At 45.9% G+C, this 17,000-nt stretch overlaps 2 protein-coding genes across 2 annotated transcripts; one reads left to right on the top strand and one right to left on the bottom strand.

The window, feature by feature from the left end:
* Positions 1–1,034: 1,034 nt before the first annotated feature.
* On the bottom strand, positions 1,035–12,463 carry LOC119434451 (transmembrane protein 53-B). The gene is made up of 3 exons (XM_037701601.2): positions 12,076–12,463; positions 11,000–11,216; positions 1,035–8,593 (listed from the first exon to the last, which is right to left on the bottom strand). Exons 1-3 carry the CDS (start codon positions 12,315–12,317, stop codon positions 8,114–8,116), a joined length of 939 nt encoding a protein of 312 aa, XP_037557529.1. The 5' UTR covers positions 12,318–12,463; the 3' UTR covers positions 1,035–8,113.
* A 45-nt stretch (positions 12,464–12,508) lies between these two features.
* LOC119434452 (DNA-binding protein SMUBP-2-like) lies at positions 12,509–14,336 on the top strand. Its single transcript, XM_037701602.2, has 4 exons — positions 12,509–12,713; positions 12,784–12,863; positions 12,946–13,109; positions 14,065–14,336. Exons 1-4 carry the CDS (start codon positions 12,663–12,665, stop codon positions 14,319–14,321), a joined length of 552 nt encoding a protein of 183 aa, XP_037557530.2. The 5' UTR covers positions 12,509–12,662; the 3' UTR covers positions 14,322–14,336.
* Positions 14,337–17,000: the final 2,664 nt, after the last annotated feature.

Below are 17,000 nucleotides of genomic sequence, written 5' to 3'. Positions count from 1 at the left end.
CGGTAGAGCAATGCTGCCGCTAATCTCGTCGGTTATTTTTCCGACCTGGAACATTCCACTTGCAAACAGTACGAGAGACCCGGAGCTCTGCACCTTTGAAACTGACACGAACAGACGACATAGAACTATTCCAATACGGGCTTTATTTTTTTTTGCTCGCCGCCTGCCACTTGTAGCAGACGACGCGCGCTGCGGAACCGTTCAGATCGCAGCGCCAATTTTGCGACATGACGCGGAGAAGCGGTGAACTATGCTCCGGACATGCCGGTCGGCAAACCTACCTATCTAGCCACCATAGCATTCGCACTATGCATTTCGGAGGCCACGTACAGGCTTCGCGGCGGCAGCACTAGATGGCGCAGAGTGTTCTTAGGGAACCGCGAAAGAGGAACCCCCGCTGCAGTACACGCGTAATACATAACATGTTTTGACGGTGGCAATATATACGTTGAGTCACTATATTGACAGTCATCTTGAGATGGGTTCTGCCGCATTTTTTTTCTATTCATATTTTCTTTGTACATACTGTTTCTGCCTCGTCTGCTATACAGAAGAAGAGGATGTACAGCTGGTTACAAAAGTTTAAAAGCCACTTGTCTTGGGAGCCAAAGCATGCAATCTGTGATGTGTTGGTGTAGCACTGTGTCAGTGCACGCACACACACACACACACACGCGCGCGCGCGCGCGCGCAGACACAAAATGAGGCTGGCCTCCAACGTTATTGCAACAAACACCATTGACTGTATCTTCAACATATAAGAGATGGCTTGTTCTTATGATGAGTGCACCAGCCTTTACACTTTCTCTAAGCTCCGTGTGGAGGTGCACTTGAGCGAATTTGTTTGTGGTAGTTGAAGCATTAAGGAATGCACCTCTAATACACATTGGATAGAAACACAACAATGAAACATCAGGTGCAGAAACTAAAAGCAGATTATAGTATATGTGAGACCAGAGAAAATTCTCTAGATGCTCATTCAAATAACCAAAGCATTTACCAGCACAGGAAGGAAAACTTAAAACTTTGTGACAAAACTTTTTATTGGTCTTGCAAATTTACAAGTGACACAAAAAACGGGCACGAAAGAGGCATCATTTCCTACAAAATTAATAAATAATCACCTGCGTGCCTCTGCTACCCCTTTACAGTGCCAGCTGTAACACCACCACCACGTGTACAAATGCAATTTATGGCTTTCTACGGGTGCGTGCCTGCAATCAATACCAACAGTTATTCCAACAATGTGAAAATCCATGCAGAATATTTCAATTTCCGAAACTTGGGTGCATTCAGAAACTCTTTATCTTAGATTAATACCATTCTGAGAGCCGTTATATTTATTCCAAAGTTGGCATGTAACCACAGAAAAAGTTCGAGCAATACAGTACTTTATTAAAACTGAACAGCTTTAAAACTGCACAATGGCATGCAGGTGGTTAATAATACAGACTGCAGAAGGCATGAATGTCCATGCACTGTGCAACACCACACTACACAACCCCAACCAAAAGTTTGCAGACAAGAGTCTCTTGACAGGCCAGACTGTCCACTTTAAAGGAACATTTTACAGAACATTTTGTGACTGTGCCCTGGTACACAGAATATTAGGCACAATTTGTTCAGTGGGGCCAAACTTAAGCCTAACGTTAAGCCTAAAGTTCCAGAGTACTACAGCCACTGGATAAAGGACAGCAAAAGTGCTAACGCATTACTTCAGTACCTGCATCACACAGAGCTACATGCAATTATTTGATGCCTCTCTTTTTTAATTTATTTACTACATATGCCTTGCAGCGAATCCCCTGAATAAAAAATTCTATGGAATGCCACGAAAATGACAGCAGGTGCTACAATGCTCGTCCTTGTATATCTCGCTTTATTTATAATGATCTTAGCATGCACTTTTATGCCCTCTTCAGTGGCAATCACATTAATGTGAGATCATGCTCAATTAAAGCAAAGCCCCCTCCCCCCCCAAATGTTGTATGTAAACTGAAATCTTAACATGGGCAACCTTAAAACACGACGTGGATCACAGTCACTTGGTACAACATTGCATTACTCTGAAAACCTTACTGATACTACCACACACTCTATTCTCCATATGCTTCGATACAGTACTTGGTACACCACATTTTATTGAATTAATCATGGTGACCAGATGAATGACGGCTAATTAAGTAATGGCTCTCAAAAACAAGGACTTGTCTAAAAATAACCTACCCAAAAGATCTACATTTCTTGAAAAAAAGAAAAAATATCTTGAATTACAGTACTTACGTACCTGCTTCGGGAAGGCACTGAATTTCATTATACCAACAGAGAGTATTAACGTGTCCGGTATTCTGGCAAGCGCGCGTGGTACTGGCAGATTGCTGGATACTGGACACGGTAAAACTCTCTCATAAAGAAAACCCACCAAAACTCTGGATGCAAGCTATTCTGGTGATGGCTTTCAAGGTGGGTTTGATCGCTTCTAAAACACATAAATTAGTATACCAGTCCAGGCCATCTGAAAACTTTATCCTGCGACGTGACTCACGAGATCACCTTCTTTTTTTAAAAATACTTTTTAGTTAGGAAGAGTGACATGCTGCAGGAAAATTCTACAAGTGGCCCAGCTATAACAAAAACTCAAATTTTCTTGTAGTAGGCGAAAGCGGTAACACTGTTCACAACTTGACAATTAACTGGGCAAAAATATTGTGTGGTGCTCAAACATATGTCATCACAATATTGCCATTACAAAGCATTTAGGAGTCCTTCAAAATTAACTAGATTGTGCCCTACCTGAGTTGCATCAGGTTAAAGGGGTTGAGACATCAAATTTGTGGCTTTCGCGTTCTTTGTTTCAAAAGTTTCTTATTGCTCCAGGAAGCATGATACACGCTTGAAGATTCATACATTCTCGGTAAATCATTTAATATCGCATTATTTATGCAAACAATTTTTCGTTTTCGTTTTCCTGGCGCTGACTTGGACAGTGACGTCACTGTCTAGGAAGCTTGGTCACGTGGGCCCACAAAGCTGTCACACGTATACTGCTGCATCGTCTGCTCTCACACACACGTTCTGCACCAGCGCAGGCAAACAAACCCACGCTGACAGCCGTCGGCTCCGATTCCGACTCTACGTCTGCGTCCGATGTGGCTCACTGCACTCAAGACTCTCTAGGCTTGTTGCCCGGTGCTGTGGGTCACCGCTCACTGTAAGTCACTCTAATGTGGTATGACATCACTAAAACGCGTTACGCTTCCAACACAGTGATGTCGGTGTTAATTGCACTAGCGATGGGTCTCGATTGCGAGAACGAGCATTTAGCCACTCTTTGGAAGCGAATTAAAATATATTTCAAACGTTTGCTGTGTCCAACACTTCATGTTGAGTGTCCCTCCATACAAAGGAAGCCTACAGCAGCTTTCTATAGCCTCAAAATTTGGTGTCTCGACCCCTTTAATGGTACATTTGATTGATTCCTGCCGTGCTCCAACCCGGTTTCCAGCAATGAGGAGCCCTCTCGAGATTGGAGCCAGAGGTAGCCTGCCCCAGCCGAACATGCTACTAGCTGCTCAGAGCTGCCACATGATCCAAGTTTCTGTCAGATCTCGGCTGCGCTCCCAGGTTGAAGGTGGAAGTGCAGCATCTGAACGAACCAGGTGAACCTAGCGCTTGATATCGACCAGCTGAATGTAAACTGCACCGTGAGTGTGTTCTAGAGCACTCGAAAGTGACCAGTTGAATGTACCATAAAATACACGTCAAGCAAGCTAAAGAGTTTGTATAACAATGAGACTCAACAGAGATGCTAAAAAGTTGTCGCATATCACAGGCACAGCTTCTTTTTCTTCTTTCTGGGGTTTTATGTGCCAAAACCAGTTCCGATTATGAGGCACACCGTAGTGGAGGGCTCCGGACTAATTTTGACCACCTGGGGTTCTTTGTGCACTACAACGCAAGCACACGGGCGTTTGTGCATTTCGCCTCCATCGAAATGCGGCCGCCGCGGCCGGGATTCGATCCCGCGATCACAGGCACAGCTTCAATAGGGAGCACTAGCCCATTCAGTTGGGCAGCACGATGAGACTGCCATTTAGTTTACTAACAACATTTAACCATGGATAAATCACATTTACTATCAAGGTGACCATTCTAGATCACGCTACAGACTTTTTTTCTCGCGGCCAGAACATAATCTGATAGCGTCAGTCACCTAATAAAAGTCCATTATAAGTCAGCATGGAGAACTTATTGTTGTATTCACTGCCTTAGGGGCATCACAAAAAACAGGCAGCCCCACTACATAGAGATCATGCTGTAGTTCACACCGGGACATATAAAACACTAAATCGCTCACTATAAAAAGGTGAACGAGAAAGAAAGCGCGAAAAAAAAAAAAAAGAAAACCTGCGATAGTGGCTCAGTGATGGTTGTGCCCTACTGCTAAGCATGCAGCTAGAGTTGTATTTCAACGGGGGCAAAATGCAAAACTTCTCGTGCACTTTGGTGCATGTTAAAGAAGCCCAGAGACAATGCTTTGTAAGAATGCTTTTCATGGGATTCTAATCATTGTGTTATCATGCGATGCACTGAATGCAGCAATGATGTTTAGTGACGAGAAGCAAGAAAGAATGAGAAATAGAAAGAATTGCTACAAGATACGGCCCTAGGGGGGTTGCCAACGTGAATTTGGAGCCATAGATTATGCTATTCCTCGTTGATAAATCTACAGATTCAGTACGTTATACCTCACCAACCACTTTTAGTTGTGTTTACATATTTAAAATGAAAGCGCAGTGTCGTGGCATGAGAAATCGGTGATTCTGCAATGTGCTGATCAATAAATATTTTGATGCTCCAGAAATGTTTTTAAAGAGTAAAATTTTTCTAAACATTGTGGCACACAAACATTAACGAATATAGAAAGAGAAGTTTAATTAATGACAGAGATAAAAAGCCCACTTCTACAACATTCTGCTCCCTCCAGGAAAATGAGAATGTGATCATGCATTTTCTGGAATGCTTGCTCTGCTCTGACCACAAGCCAGTCAACAATTACATAACACGCAGAAATAATACCGAAAGGTGCAACTGAGTTTCATAATGATAAAAGCCTGGTGGACCGCTCTGTTTTCAAGCTACTTTGAAATTCGCATACTCAGCCACTGCTGCAACCAGTGTAGATCGAGTTTAAAAGGACAATGAATAATGCAAATAACAAAGCTCATTAGAGCTGACATGAAAATACTATCATTATATCCAATATGGATTATAAGCATACATTCATTAACACTGATATTGGCAAAAAAGGTTCTCAATTTACTTTTTTATATGTAATAATTTGCTTGTTTATTTGTATATATATTAGTAATACCCTATAGCCCGGCCATAGGCATTATGAAGGGGAGTGGTTACATTATTTCATTAACTCTTTATAACTTGTTATATCCTTGTCGGTTATATCGAGGTTCGACTGTGCTAAGTCAAGCACAGAAGTCGTAACACTCCAAGGTATCCAAAGTATCACTTTTACCAAGGACAGTGCTTCTTTAAACCAGGAAATAATTGACACCATCAATATGAAAATTTGATGTTGGCTTACATGATGTTCACATGTTTATGTTTACACTGGGCAAATTGTAGTCAGCCACTAGTTAATTAGACAGCTTTGTCGGCACCATTTGCAGAGTGGTGTGCCCTCCCTATGGATAAAAGATAGCAGTAGTGCCCAGCAAAGCATGTCCTCTGAGATGGTTGGCGAAACTGCATTTGATTCATTGTGGACGATACAAGTTGCAAAAGTGTGCTGTTGCTGCACTTTTCCTGCAACTAAGTCACGCTTGAAACGTGCATAAATGCTGGCCTAAATGCTACGAGGACCTTAGAAGGATAATCTAACTTTCTGAATTGATTCAGTGCGAGCCTTTTGTGTCCCTTTAAAGGGACCCTGAACCACTTTTTATTAAAGTTGAAAAATGCATTTGAAGTTAAAATAGACTATTTCAGAAACACTTTGCTGCAAGAAGTACTTCAACACATTCAGCAGAAGCAGAGTTATTGGCAATCAAAGGTTGCGTATAATCCCATTCGCGGTGATCCCATTCCTTCTTCAATGCCTTGCACTGCAAAGGCTATGGAGGAGCAGGGCACGCAGTTCAAACTTGATTCTGGATGTGCACCTAGGCACCACTACTTCAGAATTTGACACCTACGACGCGTCAAAGTCGGAGGCTATCCGTCAACTTACGGGCGAGTTTACGGTGTATGATCCTTTTGCTGTGACACACTGTACTAGATAGCTACACACGGCTTTCTCACACCGAGTGGCAAGTAACACATTTCCTTTTGCACTTATCTTTACGAAAATCACACATTTTTCTAGGGTTAAACGAAATGTTGTCTTTATGCTTGCTTGTAATGAGCTTCGACTACAATGGCAATGCACCTCGAAGGTGTGCAACTCGGGAAGCACACAACTTGTTCTAGTCGGATGGTGGTGATCGAGCAGGTTCGCCACGTGCCTGGAGCTATGCCGCCCGCAAATATTGATCAAAGTCCGCGGTAGTCCTCAGCGAACGGGCTCGTTGCAGCCCCTCATGGCAGCCATGGTATCTACATTACGTAGAACATGCAAATGTAGTGCGTTCACTATGTGCATGACAGGACTGGAGTGCACGCTCGCGCTCATGTGCTCCGGTCTGGCCGTGCTACATGGTGCGAACCGGCGTTGTCCTGCACCAGCTTGACCGACAGATAGTAGCCACATCCAACTTGCAAATTGAGAAGCCCTGTCAATAGCTCAATAAGAAGCGATGCCTGCCAACGGGTCTAGCCAGGAGCTGCCAGGAGTGATCACGCGCTGGCAAGCGTACGTGTGGTCTGACTTTAATTTTCGCGTGGTTTGAGGGTAGTTGAGCATTCAAAACTAATCTAAATTAGCGAGACCCGACGGCAACAATAGGCCAGTTGGCCAAAGTACAATTCATACGCGGGCGGCCGTGGCCGAGCGTGAGCAGACGATAGTTGGCTTCAATCGGAAGTACGCAACTCTTATCAAAATTTGAAACGAAGATTTTTGCTTACTTCAACCCGTTTAGTAAACTGCGCTAATAAACATACACAGTAACAGTATGAAGAAGCGCAGCGATTCAAACACCCTCCTTGACTGATGTCAGCTATTGGCCAATGGCAGCACTCCACAATAATCTGCCCACTGACGACAAGGGGCAGCTGCTGACTGCCCCGAAATGGGTGAGAAGGCCTCTGTTGAAAAGACAGTGTTTGAGAAAAAGGTGACCTTGCGCTCTGCTTGTGAGCCTCCCGCACAGCGCATGAGTGCAAAATTTGGCTGAAATACTCACAGCAGCGTATGCTACCCATAGAATGTATTTTTTCACCAAGCCCGAGGCATGGTTCAGGGCCCGTTTAAGAAAAGGACTGATACTCTGGTGCAACTCTACATGTAAGCACACTTGCTCTGGAGGTGTAGTCAACATGTGAGCTATCAGCAAGATGGTTCCAACACATCTAGGTGCATTCAGCCTGTCCATCACCCTCACCAGCAAACATGTAACATGCCTATGAACCTTGCTCTACCATACCGCTTCTGCGACATAGAGGCCATATTCTGGAATGACACCTTTGCAAGCATGTTGCTTTCGGCACATGCCTATCGGCTAAAGCAGATGCATATAATAATATACGGGGGTGGGAGCATTTCCTGTGAGTGCTGCAAATAGTTCCAGCATGCACTGTTACAAGATCTGGAAAATGAAACTGTTCAAAGTTCTTATCTTTGATGGCCACCTCTGTGTGAACAATATACTGCCACATCAGCCAATGACAACAACGCTCTAGCCTTGAGTGTAGGCCACCCGACGTCCCCAATAGCATTCCAACTTGACGCGTATTTCACGGCCAAAAGTTTCGTTGTGCTCAAATGAAAAAGGCATGTAGGATGCTGCAGAACATGACAGAAAAAATTGAGGAGGGGGTGTCGGACAAGATGAATGCCTTCAGATGCGGTGTCGTGTGAAATTGAAAGCATCATTGCAACCATGTGTCCCAGAACATGGCCCCGGCATCAGCAACTCCACGAGTGAACACATACCCATCAGCGGTTCTTCTTGCCGATGGGCGAAGACACCTGAATTGTGCCTTCGAGACAACGACGCATAAAGTCCGTGACACTTGTGACGTACTGATTTCGGTGGAGAACAAAGTGCTGCACATGTGGAGAGTCCTGCCAGAACACTTCTTCCACTGGCACGCCTTTAGTGCGGCGTGCATCTGCAAATGCGCGGATGCTCTGGTGGCTGCAGACGGCATCCTTCTCCGAGTAGAGAAACAGCTGCGGACAGAGTGGGCTCTCGGCGAGCAGGGCGTCGTAAGCAGACTCGCACCGCTGGAACCTGGTGGAGAGAACTAGGCTGCCCAGTGACGTCAGCGCCGAGTAAAACCACATGGCCAATGCCCAGAAGAATGCCACGGTGTAGCGGAACACCGAGCGGCCTCTGACGAAGGTTGCCATGACGCTGACGCACTGCCAGAAGCCAACGCGAGCGGGGCCACTGTCGAAGATCACACCTCGAATCTGCAGCCAAGAACGCGGCACACAGTAGTTGCAATAAGGGCAGTATGGCAAGACTACTTTCATGCTGCTGGAAAAACCCCAGTAAGTGCACATCGAGTAACCCGATTTACTAAAGTGATGCTTGGCCAAGCAGCCTCACCGCGCAAACCCATGTACCCCGGTGTGCATACCTCTGGCCTCTTGCTGCAGCACATCACGCTCTTGCATGGGTGCTTTAGCATAGTACAATTTGTTATTGCAGTTTGAGCCTGCATGGGCCATGGCCACACGATGATGTGTCACGGTTAATGGACTTCCCAGCGAACTATAACAAAAGGCTATATTTCTAGACCAAACATAGGGCTGACGTTTCCCCTCTTGTTCTATTCGTGCAAGAAATGGTAAAACCTTCTGTGTTGCCGAGGTGCTTGCTAATGTCTGTGCTTAAACTTCACAGCGAGCAGCCTAAGAGCAAAAAGTGTGAGAGCATTATTCGTGCTCCAGCAACATCTTCACGGTGCTTTTCTTTTTTTGTCAGCCAGGCAAGTAAGTCCTACAGTACCTGATGTGAAGAAAAGGCATGTAAAGAGCCCTGTTATAAGTGTTGAAATGAAGATGGGCTATACTCTAGCAGAGCAGCAAAAGCTGCATCGTCGTATCAGCCAATCAGAAACCAGCATGCCACAACCTGGGGCATTTGCAAAATTTAAGAGAGAGAGAAAAAAAAAAGAAGTCCTTCGCTGCTCCACCTGTGCCTGTGCTCCGTGTGGATCACACCTGGTACGTTAGGATGGATAGTTGGGCGTGTTGGTTAAGCATGATCTGAAGTGAAGGCGCGAAAACGACGACGGACGACGACGCACACACACAGGCGCCCTGTGTGTGTGTGCTCTCTCTTCGTCCGTCGTCGTTTTCGCGCCTTCACTTCAGATCACACCTGGTACCTTCCATCGCGAGGAGGTTGTGTTACCACTTTTAACTCCCATGTTCATTTGTAAAATGTGTACAAAATTTAGCAATATTCTTTTATTCCAGCAAATTATTGCGCATTACATCCAGATTTCCAGATCTGGACCTGGCAGCTATGCAATTATATATGTGGCTTATCTCTTACAATGACCCGAAACGACAGGTGCCCATCTGTGGTCCCCCAATACAAATCCCTGCTGGACTTCACTGAACCTAACAAAGTCTACATGTACGTATAACATGTTTTCGCCACAAAAGAAAAGAAAAGCATCAAGTTACCTACATTACGAAACGAATGATGCTTGCACTCTTAATTTCTCATATTAGTCTTGTTCTGATCTGTGCTGTATACTCCTTAAAAAAAAAAATGTTTTTACAGGTAGCACTGGACCAGAAAGAGTTAAATTAATAGCTAAAAACTCACCATGGCTAACAAACAAAAAAATGAGCATGACACGAGCGAGTCTGCCTATTAGCAGCACTGAATGAGCCCAAACCCCATGAGAGCAATTTTGGGTGAGACAGCGACGAGCAACGAAACGAGCTGTGACGCTAACAGATAGCTTGTTTTTGTTGCTTGATTGCTCGGTTCTGCAAATCTATAATTTGATGCTTATTGCCCGGACATGCTACGAGCAACTAACCAATAGTGTGAAGCCAGAACTGGAAGTACAGCACTCAAGTACTACCGACTGTCGCACGGAACGAGCAAATGACTAAATTTTGATATGTGCAAGGATAGGAACCTACTGCGAGATCTTAAATATTTTATGCTGGTCTTTACAGTAAAACACAGCAACTTAAAGTAATAAAGCATGTGTCATGCCAGTTTTTCTGTGCACTTGCTGCCCTCATACTGGCAACACGGGGAGACGTTGCTCATGTGTTGTCGTCGTCGCTCGCATGGGGTTTGACTTGCAGGCGACGAGCGAACGCGACAGCCATCTCCATTGTGTCGCTTGTCACCGTCGCATGCAAGATTGCTTGCATGGGGTTTACGCTTAACATGAGCCTCACACCAGCTCAGTGCAATATACTCTTGAATGAATTGCGTTCCCATCACAGTGAGACTTAAGCGCAACAGCTTGACAGGATGGTGTGCCCCCCCCCCCCCCTTTTTTTTTGCACATACCAGCTGTTGCACTTCCTAAATCACACTATGACAAACTTATCTGTCATCCAGCTCGACTCGCCATCTTGCTCTAATAGCATGCCACGACAGTGGTCGCGGAATATTCGCGTGCAGGACTTCTGTTGAGAAGGCACACAAGTCTTTGAGTGGATTCTACTGCAATGTTTCGTGGGTACCGAAAATGGGGCGCTTTCGCGCACTACTACTCGCAGAATGAATTAAGGTTCCGTGACAAGCCCCCTGTTTGCGACAGTTTCAGCTCTTCGGCGTGGCTTGCTACATGGTGTGCAAGCCACACTCTGGGGGAGCAGACACAAGAAGCGTACCTTTGACATGACCTGGACATCGTCCCTAAAGTGTCGATTCATCAGCGAGTAGACGAAGGCGCCACCATTGCTGAACGCGTGAAAGAACAGCGGGTGCTCTTCAAGTTTGAAGTCCTCCAGTAAGCCAAGAAGCGAGTAGGCTTGCTCCTCCAGTGCGCCGCCGTAGCTCCGCTTGAAGAGCTCTTCGACGGGGGCGATGTAACGAATTGTAATGCACCTGAACAGGAAAAGACAAAAAAGAAAGAAAAACGGCGCTATTAAAGCCACTCACCGGTTGTCCGCGTATGTACAAGGCAGTGGCTATTCTCCCGGCAGCCGGGAGAATTTCTGCAACAAATTTCTGGCGGCACTCACTTCCTATTGGCTCTCGGAAGGTTAGTTAGGGTAGGTTACGTTAGGGTAGATCAGGTGAGATTAGTTAAGGTTATGTTAGGTTAGAATAGGTGAGATTAGTTTAGGCTATGTTAGGTTAGGGCGCACCTGCAGGCCGTTTTCCCAGGCAGTTTGTCATGTGACTTCAGAACGCCAATAGAAGGTGAGTGTCAGGAAAAAATTATTTCTGAAATTCTGCCGGCTGCCGGGAGAATAGACTAACCCTACATACAAACACTGCACAATGACTATCGTTTAACGAGTGCGCATAAATTTGCCGCGGCCACGGTTACCTAACTGTAGTATGTTTCTTTTTTTTTTTTTTTTTTTTCTTTTTTTTCCCCCACTGACCCGGCGGCACACGCCGGGTCAATGGACTGTCAGTTTGCGCTTTCAGTTCTACGTGCCGACTCCTGAGCGCTGTAGACCTGACACTCTACTGCGTCATTCACGCTCACAACCATTGCTGAGAAACGGGGCAGAATCTGTACGATGTAGAGCGGGTGATACATGACGCTTGATTTACCTTATTTGATTATGCGCAATTAAACCACACGGAAAGGTGCTATTTTCCTATCTCACCGTGCTGAACTGATGAGAATAACAACGCCAGATTATATTACGCGTGTAATCCCAGCGAGGCCCATTCGCTCGTAGTACAGTTACAGTGATCGATGAAGGCAAGTAAATGTTCATCGACGCACCCTTGATCTTCGTAGATGGCACCGTACTTGGACAAGTGCTTGTCCTTGCATCCAGCCCAACCTAATAAGTAGACGACGGGCTCCTTGGCTGTCGGCAGATTGAGCTGCTTGTCAGCGGATGGGAAAGTTATGTCGTACTCGAGATCTTCGTCCTTAAACTTGCGCGAACCTCTTTCCTTCCCTTCGTCGCTGAGCGGAGAACTAGCCGTCGTCGAGGCCGTCGACATCGCTTTGGCCTCCATTTTTAAAGTCGCACGCTGAAGTGAAAAGCAGCCGTAGCTGAGTATCAATGAGATCAATTATTAAAGACACTCTAACAAAAAAAACTAAATATAAGCATTTGAGTTTTTATTACATTAATATTAGTTACGTTTATAAGGTCAGACAGGCAACAAGTGCGCGGTTGTAGTGTGCTCAGCTGTGGCTATGTCAACACAGCCACAGCAGTTGGTTTCGGTCCTTTGAGTGACGGGTATTCTTTACTTCATTTTGAGAATATTCGCACATATTGAGCTGTAAAAACCATGTCTTCCAAGTTCTAAAGACCTCATTCTCGTCTTGTGAGGCATGACTTCGACGTGACACCGATGGAGAACCCCAAAAGCGGCGACGGTAGTGGCAGCGCCGACCATGAGGAGGCAAGTCGCGCGCACAGCGGCATTACCTTTGAAAAAGGAATTGTACTCACTTCATAGCTGTTTCTCGCAGGGAAATAGCTTGGATGGATTTGTCGAGAAGCAGCTGGCGCTATTGGAACTGGAACGAGAAGAGGAGGTCGAACAAAATGCGTGAGTGATTTACTCGCGGTCGATACTCGTTCGCGACCCGAGTGCGCTGCGATGCGTAGTGTGCTTTCGTACTTTTCTTTAGGAAGCTGCAGGAGAAGTACTCCGTCAAGGAACTCCAGAGCAAAGGTCTCTGCATCGCCAAGCTAGTCCTTGACTCCGCTCACACCGGCCTGTACGGAAGGACTATCTGCAAGTTTCGCTCTTGTCACCATGGAGCACCGCTGCCATCTCATGGCTTTTCAAACGGTGGGGCGTGCATTAGTGTTTCTTTATTGGACTTTCATTTTTTTTTTACCATTTGCTGCTCCTACGTGTGATCAGGATAGCTCCGGAGGCTGGCGTCAGAAACATGCACCAGGTGCGTTCCATAGCTAAGCACGCAGCCTTTCAAAACACATGTGCAGGTGTTCCTTGCAAGCATTGCAAATAATACTTTGTCATTTGAATTGCATGTTCTGTCAAGAGTATGTTTTGATTACTAAAAGGGACGTCTCTGTAAGGTTTGCAGCGTCTGACTACCGTAAAACAGGGGGTCCTACCTCATATTTTTGTTGTTTGTGATGCATACATGTCACTGCCAATGTGCACTTCAGTGGGACATTGTCGCTTGACATATGCTGGCGTACTTTTGCTTGACGTGCCGTTTGTCAGTGATGTCGATCACTGCGTGCAGAAGTCAGCAATTCTGCCTAGAATGCTTGAGGGCCACGCTGCTGAACAAAGAGTGAGTACTAATAGCAGCTGCTAGGCTCGATCAAAGTACCAGGCTGAATATTGTGTGGCCTGTGCGCTGTTGTGGCTTCAGCTTTTTGCAAGTATTTCTTCCTACATCTGCCGGAAAAGCACAGATATTGATTTCGTTCCATCGCTGCACAGCATCTTAGACAACAGTGTGGACAACTGTACATATGAGTGGTACTGCGTGCTGCGAAAATTTTTACATATTAACTCGCATTCTGTACACGACTCAGCAGCCCACTCATTGGCGTCATTGCACATATCTTGCACAAAACAGTGGCAAAAATTTAGTGGTACTGTATCGGCTGTCTTTTGCCTCGTGTTGTTTATGCCACTTCTGTCTGCCATGCTGCTTGCACTGTTCCTTTACTAGGCAACGATCTAATTAGCCCAAGTTGACACGTAAGTGTGTTTTACATTAGGAGCACTTCTGTGCTTATGGCTTTTTTTTTTTTTTTTTCAGGTGACATTGTTGGTGTGGCGGCTGCAAGTGATCCAGCCAGGGAGGTCATTTGCTCTGGCGTTGTTTCTAGCGTTGCAACAGCAAACATCACACTTGCTTTCGACGAAGGCCGTGACACACTCGATGGCGATGACGGTCGCGTTTTCAACTTGCTCAAACTTGCCAATGACGTCACCTACAGGAGGCTGAAAAGGCACGTGGTCTTACAAATTTGTTTAATCTTGATAACACTTTCACCTCAGGGGAGTACGTCCTGAAGCAAATTTAGAATGCAGTTAAATTTAGTTTAATTAATTTTTTTTCTTTACACAAGACTAAGGAGCAGCCACTAAAGCCTACAACATTCAGTAGCTCGGCAAGGTGGCTGCCCTTGTGACCTAATGGCAATGGACTATTCAAAAACATACTCGCCTCATGTACAATAAAGAAATCAAGGTCCAGACAGAACGACAGCAGAGTTCCAAAGACACCCACACCCCTCTTACTGGCAAACGAAGCACCTTGTCAAGCAATAGCAGCACGCTGTAGGCATCCATATCTGACCAACAAACAGCATCATTGGTGTTATACAGGGCCAGAAAAGTTTCGTTGCACAATAGATATTTGCCTTGTTGCCCTTTTATCATTGTCAATGCTCATTATGTAATTTAACAGGGGAAGGGAACGGATATCATGGCACTTATTTTTCGTGATTCGTTTGGCAGCTACTGACAGTTCACCAATCAGGGGGGCAGGTGGGGTACATAACACAGTGATGTGATTGCTGCTCCAATTGCTCCAAAAGGCACTCCTGCTACCATCTTTTTAAAACGATAGCTTGAAGGGCCCCGTCACTGAAAATTTTCTACCAATCACAGCATGGCGCTCGGTTCCTTGCAGCACCACCAGATAGCCCTCGCCTCCATGCATCTGCACGGGATAGACAGGTTATGCGGTGCGTGTGGAGAGAGGTGGAAACGGCTGAACACCTGATACTTTTCTGTAAAGGGCTTCGCCCTGCAGTTCAAAGCAGCTCTACTGATTTTTTCAAAGCATTGAAGTTTAGGAACAGTGGAGGCAAAATAGACTAAGCGGGTAGAAATAACCAAGTGGAGGTTATCTGATTAGTGGCTAAATACAAGGCAAGAGTGAAATTTCACCTTCCACTAAGTACAAAAAATATTACTAGTCACGGCCGCAAGCCACTGCCCAATTTAAAGGGTTTAACCTTCTCCATCCTCTGGCAGCGGCGGCGCCAGCCGTGCGGGGAAAGCAAAAAAAAAGAACCAGAAAGCTTGCCTTCGTGCATGGCGTTTGCCGCTAGTGCTTCCCGGTAAAGATCATGGTTGCATAAGCTGCAGTTGCTGGGAAGCGCGAGACGCAGTCAGGAATCCTTTAATGCTATTGCGTTCTGCTCTTAAAGGCTAAGCTTAAGCGTCTCCCAAGTTTTTTCTTTCTTGTATGTAGTGCATATAAGCGGGATAATTTGAAATGATAAAGTGAAAACGCACTTACAGTTTGTATTTTCTTGAACCGGTCATTTTACACAATAAGTGAATAACACACTTTTGTAATAACAAGAGCTTGCTTATGTTTTTAGCCTTTTTCATTGGCTAGACAAGTGTGCCGTGATTAAAAATGAAGGAGAACAAAGAGATTTGTGATAAAACATGGGCAGAAATTGGAAGACCCCTGCAATAACACTCCATAAACCGACAGTGTGAGAGAATTTGTTCACATGGAGATCTCGTAACAGTGTACCAGAAAAATAGTTGCCGGGTGTCTTGTACGATTATCAGTATTCAGTTGATGTAAATGACGAAATATCATGGAAGGATGACTTAAAGAATATCCAGAACTTGTGTATCTGTTGACTAATGATTCTAAACCCAAAGAAATGCAAAGTGATATCAATTTCACGTCTTAGTAAACTCCTCATTTTTTTCCCACATGGTCACTGGTATGCATGCCTATAAAAGCTGTTAACTCTTACAAGTACAGTGTAGACCGCTTATAACGTAAGTCGTGGGAGTCGCGAATATCCGCACTATAAGCGGTACCGCACTATAACCAAAGCAACAATTTTCAAGGCCCGCACATATGCAAAGCATGTGCACCGAGCCGCCACGCGTATGCGACAGTCGAGGAATGCTGCTAGAACGTTTGCATTCAATTTACAGTCAAATCTCGTTAATTCGAACCAAATCACGCGGCGGTGCCTCCGACCGGCATTGCTCTGGCACCGCCATAGAGTAAAAGCTTAGGAGAGACCCCTCAATGCCGCGCGCGAACGAAACAAAAAAAAAAGAAAGAAAAAAAAAATGCGGCGGAAATTTCACCCTCTCTCAAATGGCAAGGTCGCCAATTCTGCGTTGCGCCGGAACATGCGTGTACGTGCCGACGTCTCAGCCACGCTACCGTAGCAACGTGTATGAACCCTTCTTTCTCCTTTATGCTTCCTCTACTTTCTAGTTGCGTGTTGACCTTGCACGCTGCGGCTACGGCGCAGAGGGAAGCAGCGGCGCTGTCCCAGGCTGGCCAACGAAACTGCCCACGCCGGCAAACTCTGCTTCCCGATAACGGCAGAAAAACGAAACTTCGGGGAGCTGGCGCCGGGCCGGCTGGAGCGGCGCCGCCTGCACGGCAGCGAGCACGCATGGTGACAGTCGAAACTGAGGGAGCTACGAGGGAGGGCGAGGGGAACCACCGAAGCGGCGGAGTTGCCGAGGCGAAATCCGCTTCCCTGCCGCCCTCCTCCCTCACATTCTACGGTCTCCGCGTGCGCCCTTTGCCATGCTGTGCCGGCGCCACCCGCTCCCTGAAGTTTCGTTTACTGCCGTTATCGTGAAGCGAGGGTTGGATGGCGTTGGCAGTTTCGCGGCCCTCGCTCGCTATGCGCGCCGTGATATTTCACGACTCGCACCCAAGATTCTGGTTTCAGCCTCACTGGCTGTTCG

Source organism: Dermacentor silvarum, unplaced genomic scaffold, assembly GCF_013339745.2.
Source record: "Dermacentor silvarum isolate Dsil-2018 unplaced genomic scaffold, BIME_Dsil_1.4 Seq1078, whole genome shotgun sequence".
In the NCBI taxonomy this organism is placed as follows: domain Eukaryota; kingdom Metazoa; phylum Arthropoda; class Arachnida; order Ixodida; family Ixodidae; genus Dermacentor; species Dermacentor silvarum.
This window is presented reverse-complemented; position numbering and strand designations above follow the sequence as displayed.

What these genes read in the sequence shown, in the direction of transcription:
- LOC119434451 (XM_037701601.2), bottom strand. Translation starts at nt 12,317, where the DNA reads ATGGAGGCCAAAGCGATGTCGACGGCCTCGACGACGGCTAGTTCTCCG. An exon ending in GCCATCTACGAAGATCAAGG is followed by an intron (nt 11,217 to 12,075) that starts GTGCGTCGATGA and finishes TTTCCTGTTCAG; the next exon opens with GTGCATTACAATTCGTTACA. An exon ending in ATGTCCAGGTCATGTCAAAG is followed by an intron (nt 8,594 to 10,999) that starts GTACGCTTCTTG and finishes TCTTGGCTGCAG; the next exon opens with ATTCGAGGTGTGATCTTCGA.
- LOC119434452 (XM_037701602.2), top strand. Translation starts at nt 12,663, where the DNA reads ATGGAGAACCCCAAAAGCGGCGACGGTAGTGGCAGCGCCGACCATGAG. An exon ending in GAGGAGGTCGAACAAAATGC is followed by an intron (nt 12,864 to 12,945) that starts GTGAGTGATTTA and finishes ACTTTTCTTTAG; the next exon opens with GAAGCTGCAGGAGAAGTACT. An exon ending in ATCTCATGGCTTTTCAAACG is followed by an intron (nt 13,110 to 14,064) that starts GTGGGGCGTGCA and finishes TTTTTTTTTCAG; the next exon opens with GTGACATTGTTGGTGTGGCG.